This window comes from Poromitra crassiceps, assembly GCF_964638095.1.
Source record: "Poromitra crassiceps genome assembly, chromosome: 17".
Classification (NCBI taxonomy): Eukaryota; Metazoa; Chordata; class Actinopteri; order Beryciformes; family Melamphaidae; genus Poromitra; species Poromitra crassiceps.
In genome coordinates this window covers 11,751,260-11,774,045 of record NC_139635.1, presented here as the reverse complement: position 1 = coordinate 11,774,045, position 22,786 = coordinate 11,751,260, and the positions used below count along the sequence as shown (strand labels likewise).

General features: G+C 44.1%; 1 protein-coding gene across 1 annotated transcript in view; it reads right to left on the bottom strand.

The window, feature by feature from the left end:
- Positions 1-22,786, bottom strand: part of esyt2a (extended synaptotagmin-like protein 2a) — a 148,792-nt gene that overhangs the window by 78,288 nt on the left and 47,718 nt on the right. Inside the window, exons 3-7 of the mRNA XM_083653608.1 lie at positions 22,376-22,417; positions 18,091-18,225; positions 13,936-14,012; positions 9,953-10,025; positions 1,334-1,423 (exon numbers count right to left, since the gene is read on the bottom strand). Of these exons, the coding sequence (XP_083509734.1) occupies positions 1,334-1,423; positions 9,953-10,025; positions 13,936-14,012; positions 18,091-18,225; positions 22,376-22,417 (417 nt within the window). The remainder of the gene's footprint in view (positions 1-1,333; positions 1,424-9,952; positions 10,026-13,935; positions 14,013-18,090; positions 18,226-22,375; positions 22,418-22,786) is intronic.

Here is a 22,786-nt window from a genome sequence, read left to right as displayed (position 1 = left end):
TGCGGACTTGCTGCACTCGTCATGTCGTGCAGCCAGACACACAGAGAGCACCTACAGCCACGTACAGCCCTCGTCGCAGATGAAGAGAGAGAGGGAGAAGGGTGGAGAGAGAAGCAAACTATTTTTTGCAGAAAAGCAGGTAAACCACTGTTGAATTAGTGAGAATGTCAGAATGATGTCAGAAGGAGGAGAGAGCGATAAGCGCGTCAGTGCGCCCTGCAGCCTGGAGGCTTGGGGCGGCTGGGTGTTGTGATGTGCTCTTCAAAGTGGAAATCCGTTCAATTAGCAACACGTTTCGTTCTGCGCTTTTAAAATTGATTTCTGCTGGTTTTATTAGACTATTTCCGACACCAGCAGTAAGATAATTCATTTGAGAATTGTGAGTATGGGTTTTTTCCTCCGCGTTTCCCCCTTCTGCAATGCGCGCAGCTCCTACACAGTAGCCTATCGGAGGAATGTTTTTGTTTAGTGTGCTGGAGGATTCAACTTGTCTTTTTGTTTTGTTAATGTGTTTTTTCTGCTTGTAGATGTAAAAATAAAGGCTTTCTAATGAAAAAAATAAAGCATTTGTTGTGGTAATTGTTTAATTGGGCACAGACAGTCAAATTGCGCATTTTAATCTCGGTTAAACGCAGTAGCGGCTGGTGCATTTTTGTCCAGGGAGGGCTATACCAAATAGGCGTCGGGGTTGAAATCAATATGATAATCATAAGGATTATTCTCAATATCAATATCATATGTTTCACGTATGCAAAATCAGTGTTCATCTCATTGAACTGAATGGTGATGTCAAACAAACCTTACATTTTCAAATAATATTCCTGCCATACCTCATTTGATCAGTTTTTAAGTAACATTTGCTTGTCATCATCAATTTAGACAGCAGAAATGTCACTATTAAAATAACTTCATATCAATATAATCACGATGATTCTACTGAAAGACAACAAACAATAATAGGCTATTGAATTAATTATCATCCACTCCAGCCCTAAATCAAGCAAGTAGTAACGGACGTTAGCCTACTAGTACCTTCTGAATCATATGGGCAACAGATTAGACTTCCACAGCATGTGAATGAGTTACATTACATTACCTATGAGGAAAGCACGTTCGTGCATGCAAATAGAGAGTCCGTCAAGAATGCATTGCCGTCGCTCTACCTGGCCCCACCTCCACCTGGTCGGTGACCAGGTCGGTGACCTGTCGGTCAAGAAACATTTTCGACATCCCTACAAGGTACTCACACGTTTATGTGAGAGGACGGGGTCAAAAGGTCAAGGTACTCGCAAGTTTCTGTGAGAGGACGAGGTCATAAGGTCAAGGTACTCACAGGTTTCTTGAGGAAGAAGACAGACAGGGCTCCGACCAGAGGCATGTCCCCCAGCAGAGGCTCCATCACCACTCTCAGCACCCCGTGAAGCTGCGTGCACGCACACGCACACACACACACGCACACACACACACACACACACACACACACACACACACACACACACACAAAGACAAATAACATGATTAAAATGAATTCTGAAAATGAATTATGAATTCTGCTGCAAAAAAAGACTATCTCGCCTCTGTGGGACTTCTCTATGTGCTCTGTCTCTCCCCTCATTAAGTATGCACTGTTTTGATAAGATAATAAGATGATCTGTTGGGATGGATTCATCTTTGGTGCAGTTGATTGTTTTATGTCAATGTTCCCATTCTACACAGCAGCTCTGCTACAGACAACAAGGTTTGGTGGAGTGTTTTGTGATGTCACAACATCAGCAGCTCTGCTACAGACAACATGGTTTGGTGGAGTGTTTTGTGATGTCACAACATCAGCAGCTCTGCTACAGACAACAAGGTTTGGTGGAGTGTTTTGTGATGTCACAACATCAGCAGCTCTGCTACAGACAACAAAGTTTGGTGGAGTGTTTTGTGATGTCACAACATCAGCAGCTCTGCTACAGACAACAAGGTTTGGTGGAGTGTTTTGTGATGTCACAACATCAGCAGCTATGCTACAGACAACAAGGTTTGGTGGAGTGTTTTGTGATGTCACAACATCAGCAGCTATGCTACAGACAACAAGGTTTGGTGGAGTGTTTTGTGATGACACAACATCACGGAAGTCAAAACGGCTCGTTTGGAGGCACTTTTTCCTTCCATGGCTGCTGTGGCTTTTAGGACCATGTGCTTTGAGACTTCCATGATTATTACACCCACGTCCTTTATAATCACAGAGGCAAGGAAATGTGGTTTTACACAAGATGAAAGTATTGTAATGTAAAGTATGTTACTGTATTGTTATTAACGTTACTGCTGGAAGTGCTAACGTTACGTTAGTCAGGTGGCTAGCAGCAGGTGTTATCACCCGTTTCTCCTCACAAAGCGCTCCAGACAGCGCTTTTTCCACGCCAGGAAGACGCTGACAGACGCTGATGTCAACACGCGCCATAAGGAGTCAAGATCAATGAGGTGTACATCTCTTTTTTTAACTCTTCTTAAAACCTGTTGTTATTAGTTGGCTTTTCGCTTTGTCTGAAATATTCTTTCATGCTCAATTGCTCTTATTTTTTGCGTGCTTATAACTAGTCTGATTAATATAATTCATAATTTTTTTATTTTAATTCTTAATTTTGTTGTTGATGTTGGATCCTCTCTGTGTTTTGGCATTTCTCCATTTTGTAAAGCGCTTTGCTTACACACTGACACTGTGTTCTTTAAAGCACTATGTAAACAACGTTGACTTGACATTTGTCTGTCTCCACTCACTGTCAACACGCTGTACACAATGGTAGGAATGAATGTCTCGTGTGAGTGCTGTTTCCTTAAATCTCTGAATAAATATATATGAAACAAAACCAAATGAAAGAATACCTTTGTGATGCTACAGTATCAGGCATATAAGCCTTTGTTGACACCGGGCGCTATTCAGAAGCAGAGCTGAAGCTGCGCTGAACAGAAGCTACGTGTCATGCTAAAACCGGTCACACAAGAAGCACTCTCTTTTCCTCAGCGCATCGCTCAGCGCTGCCTTCCCTCCCCGCCCACAACTTGCATTGACGTCATGCCTGGCAGCTCGGGTTCAGCGCGCTGCACGCTTGGAAAATAGAACAGAAGCCAGAACGATCGCTTCAGTGTGGCTTCAGTGTGGCTTCATCACAGCTTCAGTGTGGCTTCATAACAGCTTCAGCACAGCTTCAGCGTGACATGGAGTGGACGGTCTCGCATGTTAACAAGGACGCCAAAATGAAACTGCGTGCCTTTTGGCGTATGGTGTGAACGAGGGCTAAGAGGATATGAATGAAGATTTGAGGGATAATTTAGAAGGAGATGTCAGTATTTCAGCTACACTGTAATCCACAACAGGAATATATGTCAATAGATATTTCTCTATTCCCCAAATATTGATATTGGTGCCCAGATCAGTGCAGTTAATAATATGCAGCTTGTATTAGAAGGCTTTCGTTGCTTCATGCGTGATGTGACGTCTAGAATTTGTCCCCGATTGGCTTATTGAAACTTCAACAGTAAATGACAGTTTGTTTTTTGAGCACTTAAAAATAGCTGTAGGCATCTCACTAAGTGAGGTTCAACACGCCCATCCAGGAGTTCATTGAGCATGGAGGCCTACATGTTGGCTGTATTCACAGTGCGTGTTTTTACTTGTAGATGTTTTGGAAGTGAAGTGAATTAAGGTTTACTGTTGAGAAGATCACAGCATGTAATCAGACCTGCCATTCTGCAGGTACACCTGATTGGAGTGAACATTTCACTGGTTCTCAAACCTTTTCGGCTGCAGTACCCCCTTTCCCTGATTTCTGAATACATGTACCTCCTTTAACTGACTACAACATTTTGCTTAGAAAACTGCAAGAGAAAACATATAGCATAATGATGCAATGAATGAATGATAACCTTCCTTTTGAAGAATGTAAAAGTACAAAACAAGAAATGGAGTGAAAGATTTGCCTCATGATGAGCAGATTTCTTTTAATGAGTCATTTATTTTCATGATTTATTCTGACATTTTTCCAGTTCCCCCTTTCTCTCAAGAACCCCTGTAGTACCTCCACCTACCAGGGTGGGGCGTACCGCAGTTGAACAACTGTCCTGGGAGAAGGGAAGTTGTTTGGCTTTTCAGAGGCAGCCGACTCCCCGGGCCGGCAGGCTGGAGTGACTCAGGCCTCAGACATGCAGACCGCACGTCTGCACCACCAAATTTGGTGGCAGCTCTGAGTAATCAAATAGCAACGTTTGGCTCATTAAAATGGAGTCAGTGGAAAGATTGAAGATAGCCTTTTCGCTTATCTGCCATCTGAAACCATCTCAACTGTACAACAGACCACACAGTGTTAGTATACAGTTTGAGGAGGTCGGCCCATTGAGATGACCAACTCAGACCTGAGCAACACACCAGCATGAGGGATGCACCATATTGGAGGATTATTTATTTTTGTGTCAATATTTCACAACTCTTTTGGTTGATTGCCGATACAGTGCATTTTTTCCCCACCTAATTTCAGTGAACATCAGGACTCTCCTGTAGTGGAATTAACACATTATTATGCCTGGAAAAATAAGAAAACTACTCTGTCTTAGGTTATGTCAAACATAACATTTTCTTTTAAAATGAATGTCAGTGTTTCCGTTATCTGGTAATTGCTGTACTTTTGCCGTTAAAATCAAAGTCCGACAAATTAAACTCTCCTGGACACCAAGTCCGGTGAAATGATCTCCCTCTCATATTAAATTTCCATAAATCTTCTTTTAAATAAGCAGCCTAAGTGAATATGTTTATGATGTGTGAACGAAACAAATGAATGTTACATTCACAATTAGGATGCACGCTCTGATTGAATGTGCTCGCCTGCATAACGGCATGCAGAGACAAGAGAGAGAGAGAGAGAGAGATAGAGAGAGAGAGAGAGAGAGAGAGAGAGATAGAGAGAGAGAGAGAGAGAGAGAGAGATAGAGAGAGAGAGAGAGAGAGAGAGAGAGAGAGAGAGATGAGAAATCAAACCTTAAAAAGTATTTTCTGAAACCAAGTGTGTCTAACGTTATTGTCAATGATGAGGATAATGTTATATTAAAAGCAGACTACAGCTGATTGACACACGGTGCTCCAACTCGCTTTCAGAACGGACGGACGGATAATTAAACTTCACAAACTCGAGCTGGGAATATTTGCATCAAACTGATGCATCAAATATGCTATTCTTGTTAGTTACCTGTAGGCTATCCTTCATCTGAGAACTGAAAGCACTTGCCAGTGTTGAGCACATCTATCCACGGATATTTTTTTTTTAGGTGACTAGGCTACTATTTTGTTTTTCTCAATCGTCTCAAAACAAGCCCCTACGAATTCCACTGCGGGCTCCAAATTCGGTGGAATTTGCGTCCGTTGTCTGAGACTCAGCACGCAAGGCAGCGTGTATCAAAGTCGACGCTGCGCGGAACGGAGAAAATAATTTCTAAACCGCGAAGCTTGCATTTCGGCTATTCCGTTTGATTTTGACCGGTCATAGAAGCATGGTTGGTGCAGGGAATTTACAAGATTATAGCCTATAGACTGCGATTAATTGCTTTTAAGCTAAAGAATATACACAGATCTAATATTTGACCAGAATTTATTGCATTTGTCCGGGAGACTGAAATCTGACGGACATGTTGACCGGCAATGGAAACGCTGATTTATGTAACATTTTCTTTCAAACAAAAGTATAAGATTCATCCTCATCCATTTAGTCAACCATCAAGCATTTGGGCATAATTAAAAGCGTAATTGAATCGGCCTGTCATGATCGGCAGGAATGTTTGTTTCGGACCGCTGCTGATATTTCGTTTTAAAGAATTGATCAGCTGACACGATGGCGTGCTGCATCCCTAAGCAGCATCACAACAAATAAAGGTTGATCAAAACGAGGAACTGGCTCTGCAAACTTCCCAGGAGAAAATGACTCATCAGAGACCAGAAGCTCTTCCCAGGAGAATGACTCATCAGACACCACAAACTGCTTCAGTGTCTCAACGACTTCTTTTCTTCAACAGATTAGATTCGGACCGCGACTGGCTGGAACATTTAAGCCAGAGAATGTAAGTAGAGAAAGGCAAATGTTGACTGTGCTTCATGCATGAAATGGTCCCTTTCTCTCTCACACACGTTCTCTCACTTTCTCTCCCTGATATCTGAACAGCAAACATGGCCTGATCCTCTGCCTGGCAGGGGAGTGGATAACCTCTCCTGATCCTCTGCCAACATGGGAACAGGGGAGTGGATAAGCTCTCCTGTATCAGTGGCTGTGTCAACACAGTATGTAAAACTCTGTCTTGGTGAGCTCGTGGGTAAACACGCCGGTCATGGCCGCTGTGGCGAAAGACAACCTCTGGGTCAAAGTGTCTTTTTCATCTCCTCCTGTATACTGTTACAGTTAAAGTGCATTTGTTTTCTCCTCCCTTCAGAGGCAGGTGGGCGGGGTTTACCAGGTTTTTGTTGTGCTATTGAACCCACTACTTAAATATGAGGTACGCTTAATTTCTCCTACTCTTTGACGTGTGTGTAAATCTTAAAAGGCAGATGGTCGGAGTTTTCCCACATTTAATCTCTTTTAACAGTTGAATCTGACTTAAAGCTCCGTTCAGTCGTTTCTTCTATTTGGGGGCACTGCGCCTGCACCTAAATGCTACACTTCCCTGTTTGTATGTTCAGATACAGTATCAGCCTTATTTGAAGGTTTCTGCTTCTACGCTCTACTTTTCTTACCTTTCTGCAGTGTTGTTTATAACTGGTTCACTGGAAAAAAAAGTAGCTTCAAATATCCCCAAATGTTCTTGTCTCAACTTGTTTCAGTAAGTTGTTTGGGCAGTGGTGGCTTAAAGGTTAGAGAAGCGAGCTTGTGACCGGAAGGTCGTGGGTTCAATCCCCGGGACCGGCAGGATAAATCTGGGTGGGGAAAGTGAAAAGGCAGCGCTTGCCCCTCCCTCATTATACCACCACTGAGGTGCCCTTGAGTGAGGCCCTTAACCCCAACCGCTCCAGTGGAGCTGCTCAGTGGCCAGCAGATCAGACTGTGGTTGTACTGGTCAGCTTCCAGGTATGAATGTGTGTGTGAATGTGAACAGGGCACTCCTGAAAAAGAGAGCATTGCTCTCAGTGAGACTCCTCCCACTGTATAAATAACGGTCCGAAAAAGTAAGAGAAGTGGCGTAGCAAATCAGGCCGCTAATCAAGCTAGCAAGCGGGAAAAAAGAAAAGGGAAAAAAAAACTGCGTGCTTTGGGGGAACACGACAGCCTGGTTCTCAAAGTTCAGTAGCTCACGAAATCCCTCAGTCCACCACGTTTATCTGCATCATGTCCTTTTCCACCATGAAGCAAATCCTCTGGGTTACTGTCTCTGCTGCACACACATCAGCAGCTTCTTACTCAGTCACATGAGTTTAACGTTGGCCTCACACTGCAACCTCACCTCAGGTACAACACTGAAGATGCACTATTGACGATGTGGCTGTTGCTGTGACTTAAGGTCCTTACACATCGGGAGTGATTTTTTCGTGCGATTAATTTGCACGTCAATAATATTTTCCGAACCTATTTCAGTCAATGCAACCGCATTTATTTTTTCGAACCATGGTCGATTTTTTCAGAAATTCACTTCCGACGAGTACACGGCGCATGACTCCATTGGCCAGTGGCGCTCCTCTTGAGGTGAGAGGAGGGCATCTGCATAGGCTAGGATAGGGGAAGTGGGGGATCCTACAGGAGTCAAGACTCGTTGGTGGCGGACTGGGGAGGTGGGTGGGGCAAAACGACGCTTCAGAGGACGGCTTCAGGGGAGATGGACTGCCGTGAAGCTAGCTGCTGCTATGATCGGCCAGAGAGAGAGAGAGGTGACGTAGAACCCTTGCTATATATAGGAGAATGAACTGACGTCATATCTGACGTCATTGCAGACGTCATACTTGGACTTTGACTGACCACGTCATACTAGAACTTGACTGACGTCAGGGGGTGATCGGGTTATGCATGAGTGGCCTTCTGCTTGAAATTTCAATCATGAGAGGCCAGCAATCGGCATACATGGCAAATACTTTGGCGCATGACTCCATTGGCCAGTGGCGCTCCTCTTGAGGCGAGAGGAGGGCATCTGCATAGGCTAGGATAGGGGATCCCCCAAACGTGGCTGTGATTGACAGGTGGGTCAAAACTCGCATCGCAATTTCGTGCCGTATATTCGCATCGCTCTTGATGTGTAAGGACTTTTACTGTCACAAAAAACATGGTAGCTCAGAGATGGAAGGCTCCTCATTATCTGCCTTTTGAACATTGGGCATCTTGCTCTTCAGCTGTGGACCTGGCTGTCATGGAGATGTCAGTGACCTGTATGCATGGCATTAAAGTAGAAAATATTACGGCGTGGAATGCATTTGTTGAAGCCGTGCGTGGGGATCCCATGGACGTTTTTTTATCAATAAAAAACTGATTAAAAAACATGGATGATGCAGGCTGCTGGAGCTGTATTTGAGCACGGCATTGTAATATGTTAGTTCGTTATTTATTCAATTCATCTTGATGACCCGCTCCACTGGAAATGAAAACGTATCAAATCCACCATCAGTAACATGTAAGTCCAGATCATACAGTGACGGCTAGTTTGGGTGAAGTAGCGTTACGTCCTCTGCTGGTGTAAAAGTTAATAGCCTACAGTATGTGAGTTCCACGGCAGAAATGATGCACAGAACGCATTGTCGGTTAAAAGGTACTATCCGTAGGTTCTGGTGGAAAATAAACGTTCACAAAGTGTTTTCTATTACCAATGAGTATATGCGCTGTTACGTAACTTAAAGCTGCATTCAGCGATGTTTTTGTGTTCAAATAAGTGTTAAATGGCTCTATGGTCAGTGACTTGAAACCCCCAACCCCCACTGTCCTCTTATCTCTCTCCTGTAGTCCTGCAGGCAGGGCGGACGTATCTCCGCAACCGTAACTCGTAGAGACTCAAGGATGTCGGCATTGGATGGAACTGCCTAATATTATAACATTAGCTTGATGTTATAGGAGGCTAACTGATAGATTTACAGATTTACATTTATAGAAATTACCACCCAGCCCCACGAATAACGTTACCGTCTTGTGTGGATAATGAATGCAACAGTCGTAAATATGTTTAACGTTACTACTGTTATGCTTATGGAACATTGTGTGACTGTTCAGTTTGGTCGCGTCCAGCTCACATCAACGCCAGGCATTAGACGGTACCGGGGGAGCAGGCTCTGACTGCAGTTAGCTGCAGTGGGACTGCCTATTATTATAATGTTAGCTTGGTGCTAATTGCGGCTAACATTTACAGATTTACATTTATAGAAATGACCACCCAGCTCCACTAATAACGTGACCGTCTTGTGTGGATAATGAATGTAACAGTCGTAAATATGCCTAACGTTACTGTTATGCTTATGGAATATTGTTTGACTGTTCAGTTTGGTCAACCCCAGGCATTAGACAGTACCGTATAATACAGGGGAAGCAGGGTAGTTCCTGGCTCACATTAACGTGAATATCCCTGCAGCCAATGCAAGCCAAAACACGACCAAACATGCCACAATAACCTCCGATAATTCATCCATAATCCTTCCTGGGCATCTCGAGGCTGATTTGACTGATAAATTGTCCAGGTTGCCGTTTTCAAGTGAAGTGACTTTTATGAGTTAACGTTACAAAGCAACCAACAGTCTGTTGCCAGGCAGCTGCTTGGGCGCGTGCGAGTATGGTGCCCGCGCGCCAGCTCGTTCACACGCTGCATGCAGTTACTCTAACGGCCACCGGTGTCAGTTATAGTTACAACTTACGGATAGGACCTTTAATCAGTTGATAACATTTTTAATCGGTGAAGGTTAATCATTAACATCCCTACAACATACATTGTATTGTAAATGTGGTGTAAATTGACACAACTGTCATACCTGTATACTTTTGATCCCAGCTCTGCAGTAGTATTTCTTGATGTCAACATCGATCTCCGTATTCCCCACAAAACTGGAAGCAACGGCAAAAGCAGTGTCTGAATATACTGATGTGAAAATGAACATGACAGTAAGGAAATAAGGAAGATACAGGAGTTTACAGTTATATGTTTTGCAATCTGACTGATCAACAGAGATGGGAAGTAACGAAGTACAAATACTTTGTTATTGTAGTTAAGTAGGATTTTCAGGTATCTGTACTTTACTGAGTATTTATTTTTCTGACAACCTTTTACTTTTACTCCCTACAGGCCTACATTTTAACAGAAATATCTGTACTTTCTACTCCTTACAAAACAGGCTAGTTACTTAACTCATTGAGTGCCAAGGACGGACATGTTCGTCATTTCAAATAGTAACGTAGAGTGCCAAGGACGGACATGTTCGTCAATTGCGTTTTTTGACGGTGGGGCGTCGATCAAAGCCTTCTGCCTCTGATGTACAAATATTATAGCTATTGGATGTGTCTAACCTATTTTACAGAACCCTTAGGTGGCGACAGTGCTCTCCACATAACAGAAAGGCAAGGAAAAAACAAAGAAGAAGTCGTTATGGAAACGGAAATCGCATCATATCCGTATGCATCGATATGCTGAAGCACGTTACTGCAGCTGTGCCTGCAGCAGCCAATCTGCTCCCACAATTGAGCCGGACAGCACATCCGCACATCCACACCGTGGAGTTGTTATTATTCTCAACTGGAAGCATCGTTGCCGGTGACAAACACACGCGGAACGCTGTAAAAAAGCAGGATGTCGAGCACCCTTCACTGTGCGCACAGCAAACTCAGCAGAGAGCCACCACAGACAGGAGGAGGAGTGTGCAGTTGAGGCGAGGCGGGGCGGGGCGGGGGGGGGGGGGGGGGGGGGGGGGGCACGCAGAGCAGCGCGCAACACCCAGACAGACCCAGGCAGCAGGACAGGATTGACAAACGCAAGCCAGAATATCCGATGCCCACCAGCAGCAAATCAAGACCAGCAAGAAGCTGCAACCAGCAGCGCACGCAGGGGCTGCTGGTTGTAGCTAAAAAATATTATTCTGCCAAACAGAATTCCCTGGCCTTCACTGTTTTATTGAAGGAAATTATTTTTGAGGTGTGACTACATTAGAAAAGATTAGCTTCAGAGTCAGTGATGTGCTTGAAATGTTTAATTTCACAAAAGGCCAATTATCTCAGCTTCTAGAAAAAAATTGCTGTTTTTGGATGAATCAAGCTATCTTCTCCGGCTCATAAGTAAAGAACGGAAAATGGGATCAATAAACTTTTTTTTGCAGATGATAGAATAGAGTCTCATCGTTCTTTGTGCGTGTTCAGTGTTTACATAGTAATATCACACAATATTCTGTGGGCCTCGAGAAATCACTGAAAACGCTCTGAAACTCTGGCACTGGGAGCATCCGTTCTCCAAAAGTGGCTGGCACTCAATGAGTTAAGTTATAATGCACAACAGACAAAAACGATGTCTGTCTGTCTCTCTCTCTCTTGTCGCACATCCAAAACAAGACACGTCTACGGTGTGGCCGATGATGTCACAAAATCACAGATGATGTCATCAGTGATGTCACTTCGAGCAATTGCATCAGTGATGTCGAGCATAGTAATGGCATCAGTGAGTGATGTCATCAGTGAGTGCAGTGATGTCACTTGAGTAATTGTGATGTCATCAGTGAGTGATGTTTTCAGTGATGTCACTCGAGCAATTCATCCTTCGATAAGTCCTGCACCCCCCTACTTTTATACTTGATTACATTTCAGAGCCTGTAATTTTTTACTTTTACTTGATTAAAAAAGTTGAATCAGAACTTCTACTTTTACCAGTCTTTATTTAGACAAGTAACTGTATTTCTAAAGAATATGTGTACTTTTCACATCTCTGCTGATCAACCAGTCTCAATTCAGTCACAAGTCTTAAAGCACAACAAGTCTCTCAAGTCAAGCCCCAAGTCTACATGTAGTCACATTGTCATTAATGTCAAGGCTCATGTCTAGAACAGCAAGTCAAGTCAGAACAAATCAAGAGTCAAGTATCAATTGAATATCTTAACTCATTGAGTGCCAGCCACTTTTGGAGAACGGACGCTCCCAGTGCCAGAGTTTCAGAGCGTTTTCAGTGATTTCTCGAGGCCCACAGAATATTGTGTGATATTACTATGTAAACACCGAACACGCACAAAGAACGATGAGACTCTCTTCTATCATCTGCAAAAAAAAGTTTATTGATACCATTTTCCGTTCTTTAGTTATGAGCCGGAGAAGATAGGCTGTTTTGAGCAAAAAGACAGGTTTCAAATTATAAGCTGAGATATTCAGCCTTTTGTGAAATGCAGCATTTCAAGCACATTCACTGAGTCTGAAGCTATTATTTTCTGATGTAGTGACGTGGTGTAGTTGTGTGGTGCCCTGCGTGCCCCACCCCCCTCTCAGCTGCAAACTCCTCCCCACACTAACACACAGCCTACACGCACCCAGTCTATTTTCGGAGCGCTCCGTTTTTGTGCGCCGGGCGGCTCCCAGCGCGACACGGAAATGCCAAACCGGACTGCAGGGAAAGGTTTGGCCCTTCGGCGTCGGGTGCTGCCTTTCTGGCGGGTAATCGTGTGGAGAAACTATATGCAGACAGACAGACAGAGGCAGAGGAGCTCAGTTGTGGGCGCGGATTGACTGCGGTTCGCAGACAACGTCAGCTGCAGACAGAGCAATCTATATGGCTCTGGCTGCAGCATGCATCGGTTTCTCTTTGATCACGGCTTTTTCCTGCAGTTTTCCGGACCTTTCTGTAATCTGGAGAGCACTGTCGCCACCTAATGAGTCCGTAAAATAGGTTATACACCTTCAATAGCTCCCATATTTGTACAGGAGATGCCTGAGGCTTTGATCCACGTCCCACCGTCAAAAAACGCAATTGACGAACATACTCGTCCTTGGCACTCTACGTTACTAAACGAAATGACGAACATACTCGTCCATGGCACTCAATGAGTTAAAGAAAACTAAATATCTATGACTTTTCAATGCAATATGGTTTTAATAGGATTCAAACTCACAACAAGTTTGATTTCTATAGACGGTTTTCAGAGAATTGTGTTGCTAGGTAACACTTTGAAAATCTTATTTCCTGTCAGCTATTGTATTAGCAAACACTGCAACAGGAAGTAAGCTAGGGGCAATTTAGAATGTTGTCAAGTTAAAACCGTCTATAATCAGTTTCAACTTCAATCAATTCAATCATTCCATACAAATTCAGAAAACCGAATTTAAATTCAGTCGTCTGCTGGAACAAATCTCATCACTTTCAATCCAAGTCATTTACCCAAACACAAGATCTCAAGTCAATACTTTAGAAACCTTTTCAAGTCAAGTCAAGTCCCAAGTCACCAGAACCCAAGTCTCAAGTATTTGCTTCATGCGTCCCCTCTCTCCCCCTCCCTCCCCCTCCCTCCTGGGGAGGTGGAGAGGGATATGTGAAGTGCTTTGACTATCTAGAAAGGTGCTATATAAATCCAATCAATTATTATTATCATGTCAAGCCTCAAGCAAATAAAAGTGACCACTCCAAGTCATGTGACCCGAGTCACATGACTGACGCTCTCATCCAGAACATGGGAATGCAACAGTAAAAAAAAAAACGTTAAATTATTTGATCTCCAACATAAAGAAACAAACTGGTAAGAGAAACTTATAAGTTATTTTAAAACGTATATATAAAGTTATTATAGAAAGTTATACATATATATATATACAGTATATATATATATATATATAATACGGACAGTGTGCAATATATATATATATATATATATATATATATATATATATATATATATATATATATATATATATATATATATATATATATATAATACGGACAGTGTGCAAAAGCCTTTAAGTGAATATGAAACTCTGATAGAGGTTTTATTGTTACCTGATCTGCAGGTCCATGATGATCTGCCTCTTGTCCACATTCTCTGTGTAAACCTTCACCCCATTCACTCTCAGAGGCTGCAGAGACACAGAGGGGACATAATGACAGAGTAAGTTAGGTTCACTCTCAGAGGCTGCAGAGACACAGAGGGGACATAATGACAGAGTAAGTTAGGTTCACTCTCAGAGGCTGCAGAGACACAGAGGGGACATAATGACAGAGTAAGTTAGGTTCACTCTCAGAGGCTGCAGAGACACAGAGGGGACATAATGACAGAGTAAGTTAGGTTCACTCTCAGAGGCTGCAGAGACACAGAGGGGACATAATGACAGAGTAAGTTAGGTTCACTCTCAGAGGCTGCAGAGACACAGAGGGGACATAATGACAGAGTAAGTTAGGTTCACTCTCAGAGGCTGCAGAGACACAGAGGGGACATAATGACAGAGTAAGTTAGGTTCACTCTCAGAGGCTGCAGAGACACAGAGGGGACATAATGACAGAGTAAGTTAGGTTCACTCTCAGAGGCTGCAGAGACACAGAGGGGACATAATGACAGAGTAAGTTAGGTTCACTCTCAGAGGCTGCAGAGACACAGAGGGGACATAATGACAGAGTAAGTTAGGTTCACTCTCAGAGGCTGCAGAGACACAGAGGGGACATAATGACAGAGTAAGTTAGGTTCACTCTCAGAGGCTGCAGAGACACAGAGGGGACATAATGACAGAGTAAGTTAGGTTCACTCTCAGAGGCTGCAGAGACACAGAGGGGACATAATGACAGAGTAAGTTAGGTTCACTCTCAGAGGCTGCAGAGACACAGAGGGGACATAATGACAGAGTAAGTTAGGTTCACTCTCAGAGGCTGCAGAGACACAGAGGGGACATAATTGACAGAGTAAGTTAGGTTCACTCTCAGAGGCTGCAGAGACACAGAGGGGACATCATGACAGAGTAAGTTAGGGGTTCACTCTCAGAGGCTGCAGAGACACAGAGGGGACAATGACAGAGTAATAGCTTTTGCATACCAAGTCCGTATTTTCGTCCGAAATTGACGCACACAAAAAATAAAGTGCGGTACAGAGCCACACTCATGCATCTGTCAGACGTATGCGGGATCCAACAAAAATAGAACAAGTGCCTAATTTTTCCGTACCGCATGTACTGCCCATCAATTAACATGGGCGAGAGTCGATCAGGCAGTTTTACCAGATCCGCAACGCAGCCGTAACGCATCTGGTGTACATTGCATGTTGACCAGCTCAGTGGCCTTGTGGTTTGAGTGTCCGCCCTGAGACTGGGAGGTTGTGAGTTCGATCCCCGGCCGAGTCATACCAAAGACTATCAAAATGGGACCCATTTGCCTCCCTGCTTGGCACTCAGCATCAAAGGGTTGGAATTGGGGGGTTAGATCACCATATCATTCCCGAGCGCAGCACTGCTGCTGCTCACCGCTCCCCCAGGGGATGGGTCAAATGCGGAGAACAAATTTCGCACACTCAGGTGTGTGACAATCAGTGGGACTTTACTTTACCTTTACTTGACTATACAATGCAGTTAGCTTGCTATATGTAGCATTAGCTATGAAACAGCCGCGTCTCATTAACATTAGTTTGTTTTGCTCGTCTTTACTCATCTTATCCTGGTAATACAGTAACATCAGAGTGCGACACAAAACGATGTAAACAACGGTTCTGGAAGTTAAACGTTAGCTACTTGCATTCAACTCTGGACTAATGTTATCAAGACCGCAAGGCTTTGGAGGGTCAGGTTGCCAGATACAACGACTGGTTCCCAGCATGGGCGGATTTAATGGGGGGGCCAGGCCCCCCCTGTCGTAAGAAGAAAATAAAAAAAAGCTCACCATTGTAAAAGGTCCATGTCACTGTCTGGCACTTTCAACTTGATGGATGAAATGTAAGCCTATATGTAAAATGGAAACTGTTCTATAATAGACTGCTATAGCTGCGCAAAAAAATAAAATAAAACGGTGATCGGTAATCGGTGATCTGTCGGGGAGATATTTCTCATCGGCGATCGGTGATCAGTGGCAAAAAGACGTGATCGGAGCACCCCTAGTTATTAGGCCTGCTTAAATTTATTATATTGGCAAAACTGGCTAATTAGTGCCCTAAATGACTCATGACAGGTTCCGCACCGTGGAGCTACTGTAGGCAAAGTGTGTTTAAATGGCAGTTAGCTGATAGCTACCGCTAGCTTAGTTAACGTTAACATGCTGGATGTTTGAACAGTTTGCTGAGGTTTGTTGTGTGTTTTGGGAGAATGCCGCACCACAGGCTCACAGGATCGAGCTCCTTCAATAGATAAGCGATTGGTCTCTTTTGAGTAGCCAGTCCTTCACTGTCAGGACAACTATCAGGAGGACTGTCCACAGCGATGTCCTTCACTCACAGATGTTCGCTTCATAGCTTGATTTCTTTCCCCCTCCAGCATATCAAGATAAGGCTATTAATGCACTGCTAGCTCTCTTTCTATTCTCCAGGAAAGCCATAATGAAAGAAAGTCGCCAGCGCCCGAAGAAAACCAGTCACAACTAGGGATGGGCATCGAATTTCGAATTTTCGAATAATCGTTGTTATTATCAAGGTCGACTTTTATTATTGAAATTCGAAATTCGTTTATTGAAAAAAAAAAAAAAAAAAAAAAAAAAAAACTTTTTTTTTTTTTTTTTTTTGTGAGTGAAATGTTGCATTGTCTCCCCTGATTGTAAGTATAGTCGAATCGCTTGGTTTGAGCAAGTAAAACAATTTTTATAAGCAACCTCTCCCTCTTCATGGGATTTCATCCGCCATTCATTTTTCCATAAACCTTGCTTAAAATACTTATAAAAATTGTTTTACTTGCTCAAACCAAGCTATTCGACTATACTTACAATCAGGGGAGACAATGCAACATTTCACTCACCAAAAAAAAAAAAAAAAAAAAAAAAAAAATTGACATTTTTAATTTTTTTTACATTTTATTTTTATTTTCGAAATTCGAATTAAATTCGAATTTGGCCAGCGAATTTCGAATAGTGTTTTTGCTAGAAATGCCCATCCCTAGTCACAACATGGCCGAATTGATATTATCCATCGAGAAAACGATACGAAATAAGATACAAAGATGCAAATAGAGCAGGCGAGGCCATGCAGCAGCCGCGCAGCAGGCAAGGCCACGCAGCGGGTGAGCTGCGTATGCGAGCCTGCGTGCCGGGCAAGGCCGCGCAGTACGCTAGCAAGCCGGCGCAGCGGGCGAGCTACAGGGCGGGCGATAGGGGTGTCAAAAATAATCGATTATAAGATGCATCGCGATGCGGACGTGCACGATTCTGCATCGATTAACAAATATCAAAAATCGATTATTAAAAAAAAAAAAAAAAAAAAAAAAAATTATCAAATAAAATAGAATGTAAGTACATGCAGTTGTTTATTTTAATTATGGATCATAATACAATGCAATTCCAAATGCACTTTTATTTTAAAAGTAGCCACACAGTGAGAAAAAAGAAAGTGAGAAAAAATAAATCATGTATTGCGGAAAAAGTGATGCATCGATTTAAGATGCATCGCGATGCATCGTGATGCATCGTTTAATCGAATCGAATCGAATCGTTGACAGATGAATCGTAATCGAATCGAATCGTGAGGCCAGTGAAGATTCACAGCCCTAGCGGGCGAGGCCGCACAGTACGCTAGCAAGCCGGCGCAGCGGGCGAGCTACAGGGCGGGTGAGGCCGTGCAGTACGCTAGCAAGCCGGCGCAGCGGGCGAGCTTAGGAATCGAGCGCATGTAGCATGCAAGATTTCTCGTTCTTTTAAAGGACACTCTCTCTCGTAACGGACAAGCCCGTCTTTTATTGTCACACGAACACCACAATACATGCATGCGGCCACAACACACTCATGCTGACGGTGGCCGGTGAAAAGTGTCCTCTGCATTTAACCCATCCAGGCATGTCCTTTCCTCCGAGGGGCAGGCCAGGAGCAGTGGTCGCTTTCTCGTACAGCGCCCGGGGACTAACTTCGGATGTTGTCGTCACTGGTCGGATGACGATGACGATCTGATCTTCTGCATGTTTTTAGTGGGGGGGTTATATACGGAGGAACCCCCTGGGGGTTCCCAGCTCTACACAGCAGACAGCAGGTCTCTCCTCTTACCTTGTCGCCCAGGTCGATCTTAGTGAAGCAGAAGGAGCTCAGGTGAGCGTTGGCGCCCTTCACGGCCGGCTCGATGGTCTCTCTGAACAACTTGTCCACAAACTGAGAGATGAACGGCCACATCTGTTTCACTGTCTGAGAGAGAGAGAGAGAGAGAGACACAGAGAGAGAGGAGAGAGAGAGACAGAGAGAGGGAGAGAGACAGAGAGAGAGAGAGAGAGAGAGAAGAGTGACAGAGACAGACAGGCACAGAGAGAGAGGGAGAGAGAGGGAGAGAGACAGAGAGAGAGACAGAGAGAGAGAGAGAGAGAGAGACAGAGAGAGAGAGAGAGAGAGGGAGAGAGACAGAGAGAGAGAGAGTGAGACAGAGAGAGAGAGGAGAGAGAGAAGAGTGACAGAGACAGACAGGCACAGAGAGAGAGGGAGAGAGAGACACACTCACATGTTTAGGAAACTAAAGCTGTTTCAGATGACTTTTCACACATTCTTGGGAAAATCTCTAGCATTATACAGCAGGGCTGCCCAATCACAAAAGCCGTGCTGGTAGATTGCGTGCCATTCATAAAAATCCATTCATAAAAATCCATTCATAACAATATTTCCCCCCCTCCACATTTTGTCCATCTCCCTCTCTCCTCAGACGCTTCAGTCACCCAGAAAAGCCTCTAAAAGCTCTTTCAACACAGAGACAGGAAACGCAGGAATGAGCGTGAGTCAGACAGGAAGTCTTCACTGCTGATCGTCACCTGACATCATCTTTATGGCACACTGGAGCGCGGTGGCTGTGTCAAAACTTAAGGGACACAAGCATGTAGACCAGGGATGGGCAACTTTGATGGGCCACAAGAAAATGTCCTCGCTACCAGAGGGCCAGATTTTGCTGAGGGCTGGGGGCCGAACGGCATTTGAAGCCAGGTTTAGAGGAATAACACATTTTAAATTAACAGTTGTGATGTCATTATTCAGTCTTAACCACCAATATTTGATCCTTTTCTCACTCACTCCTATGTCACCACCTGCTCTCCCTGCAGGGCTTGACATTTACTTTTTTGACCACCAGCCAATATGGCTGCAAGTTACCAGCCAATTAGAATTTCTACTAGCCGAAATGTTTTTCTTGAAATAAACTAGAATATGAGTGGGTTAATTTAAGCATAAGTATCAGTAAGTGGCCCGGGATTCTCAAAGCCTGTGTTGAGGGTCACACAAATAAAAATGCACTCCTGAAGCTAAATAAATCCCAAACCAACAAGTTAATTATAAAAACAAAATTACTTCTAAGTCATTTCTTACACATGAGATTACTTTTAGCCTTTTAGTCATAAAGATGATTGAAAGATATTCCATATTCCAGACTGAAATGTAAGTGGAGTATTGGCCAGAATGACATGAACATCTGCACACTTATTCAGCGGGTATCTTGCATGTTGTGTTCAGGTGCATTGGTTTTTTTTTGCAGTTCCAGCGCGGGCCACACAGGGGGCGCTCGCCGGAACATTTGACGAGTGTGAACATTGCGTACCATTCGGGGAACCGTGACAGGATCCACTTGAAAAGGTGGTGTGGGGAGCGCTTTGGCGTGCCCGGGCACGGAACACTTGCGAGTGTGAAAGCCAACCGTTCCGAACCACATAGACAACACACGGGCGAGGATAAACTCCAGGCATAGTTGATGACGCAAGTGCACTCTGTTGCGTTTCCCAGTGAGAAAGCAACCTTAGTTTTTCAGCATACTGTATGTTTCACTTCACAGCCCCAGAATGTAAAGCGGTGTTAAAGGACGGCTTTACCGATTATCAACCCACTTTGTATCATTTATAATCTCTGTAATAAAAGCACATGGGCAGTGTTTATCTTTATGCGTTTTTTACGTTTGGAATTTCACAACAAATATTAGAGAATTAGGGGCGTTGACATCAGCTGGGTTGAAGCAGTATAATATAAAAATCAGTATGATATTAAATCAGATCCTGTGATGGTGTGTGTTGGTAAATACTGTAACAATGGCAGAAGAATACATCGTGTTGTTTGAGACTTCCATTTAGATCATCATCTTCTCACTAATATGCTTCTTCCTCTGACTGGAAATCTACTCAGGTTCTTTATTTAGTGGAAAGTCTAGCCGAACATTTCCAGGAAGGAGGGACTGTACTGTACTCTCTCTCTCTCTCTCTCTCTCTCTCTCTCTCTCTCTCTCTCTCTCTCTCTCTCTCTCTCTCTCTCTCTCTCTCTCTCTCTCTCTCTCTCTCTCTCTCTCCTCCCTCTGTCTCTCTCTCTCTCTCTCTCCTCTCTCTCCTCCCTCTCTCTCTCTCTCTGAAGGTGGTACAGTAGATCAGGCTCCAGATCCAGATCCTATTTATATTCCTGTCTGCCTCCACTAGCTAACTGGCTACCTGTGGCAGACTAGCAGTAGGTTTTGGGTTTGTGTGTGTGTGTGTGTGTGTGTGTGTGTGTGTGTGTGTGTGTGTGTGTGTGTGTGTGTGTGTGTGTGTGTGTGTGTGTGTGTGTGTGTGTGTGTGTGTGTGTGTCTGTGTGTGTCTCTGTCTGTCTGTCTGTGTCTATGTGTGTGTGTGTGTGTGTGTGTGTGTGTGTGTGTGTGTGTGTGTGTGTGTGTGTGTGTGTGTGTGTGTGTGTGTGTGTGTGTGTGTGTGTGTAAAATCTAGCCCCTACCGGCCCCTACCTGTTTGGGCCCGAGCCCAATGTAGGCCCCCGTTCACACAGTAAGCCGAAGCAACGCTCAACCGAAGCTCTACCTACGCTGAACCCACAAGTTTCATTTAACAGGCCTTGTTAACAGGCGAAGCCGTTCACACCACCCGCGTGTGTGCCACACTGACGCCTTGCCGAAGCCACGCGTCACGCCACGCTGAAGCGATCGCGTGACGCGTGAAGCCGCGCCAACGCAGGCATGAAGTCAATGGGAGTTGTGGGCGGGTTCAAGGCGTGAGAGTTGGCGCTGAGAGGAAAAGACAAGGCATCTTGTGTGAACGGTAAGGCGTACGTTCAGCTTCAGTTCTGCTTACGTTCGGCATCCTGTGTGAACAAGGGCTAAGCCCTACGGCGTCAGAATTTGGCCCTTCCCCTCCTCCCCCTGAACCTTATGTGTTTGATCAATTTGGGATAGCCCTAATGGCTGGCTCACACTACAGGATTTTCGGGCCGATTTATGCCCGATTCACCCCTCCCGAGAATCGGAGGAGAAATCTGGCCTGGCAGCTTGCCAAGCTTGGTCGGGCCCGATGTTCAGCACATCGGGGCCGTCCCGATCATATCAAACATGTTTGATATTTAGGACTGAAAATCTGCGCGAATACAGTACATCATTCTGCTGCTGCGCGAGACTCCCGTCATTATCGTTAATTGACGCGGCTCATTTGATGCGCTGCACTGCAGGCATCAGATAGGCTACCAAATACCAACAGCACAGAACCATGAGTATTTGGGGGAAAATGTCACTAATTTATATCACAATGAATGACCAATGAATAAAAAGTTGTTATATCGTAGTTTTGAGCCCCTGCCAGTCAGAGGCTGTAATCTCCTACCTGTCTATCAGCCAGGCAGTGTGGGGAAAAAAGGCATTGCTGCTGCGGGAAGCAATCCAGTCTATCCAAACTTTTGCCGATCTCATCATGACATGCAGCAGGGGAATATATTTTGGTAGGCCATGTGTTTGTGTTCTCACTTGTACAGACAATAGAGTCGCGTTGTTTACACGCATGCTAACTAGCGTGAGATTCATTTGTTTGGCGAGACGGGCATGAAAATGAGGAAACGAGAGAGAGGTGAGGTGGGGGCGGAGCGCTTTGGTCACTGCTGGAACCCCAAAAACGAAACAGGTTCGGAGTATGGCCGGGCGTCAAGGTGATTATCCTGCTGATAATCTTAATAATATCCTGTAGTGCGTGGTGCGCCACATTTACAAATCTTGTAGTGTGTGCATGTTTGAGATTCTAGGGAAGATAATCTGGGAAGATTCTCCTGTAGTGCGTGTCACAGCCAGATTTCAAAATCGGCTAGGATTGTCAGAATCCTGTAGTCTGAGCCCAGCTTTAGCCTATCAAATCAGCACTATACACAACAAGTGCATTAAAACACTTTGAACACCACAATGTGTCAGTTCAATCGTTAAAAAGCAAAGCAAAACTAAACTAAAAACAGGCCAAAACAAAAACCAAACCAAACCAAACCAAACCAAACCGGCCAAAACAAAAACAAACAAAAAACAAACAAAACAAAAAACAGGCCTCGGCCCTAGCTTGTAATGTGAAAATCAGCCCTTTACCTTGTTCAGCCACTCCACTCTCTCCACGTCTGGAAAATGAACCTGAAATGAAAGACAGAGGAGAAAGAGTTCATGTATTTTACATTTTTACAGGATTCCCCGATGTTAAAGTCAACAACTTTTCAGTCAATGTGCATACTCTTAAAAGTTGTATTTCTTCTTGTTTTGTAGTACAGTATATTCCTGTAAAGTAAAGTCACCCAATTGTAAAATTCCACAGGGAATCTATCAAATTCCCTGACTTGCCCTGTCTGCAATACACAGGGATTCTGTGAGCAGTGGGAAAGCTGTTCATATTTGACATTTTTGGCTCCTGTATATTTCAGAGTGATTTACAATGAAAGAAAAGTCAAACAAGCATGAAGTGCCAACAGTTCAAGCAGCCTGAGGAGAGGAGAGTCAGAGAACAGT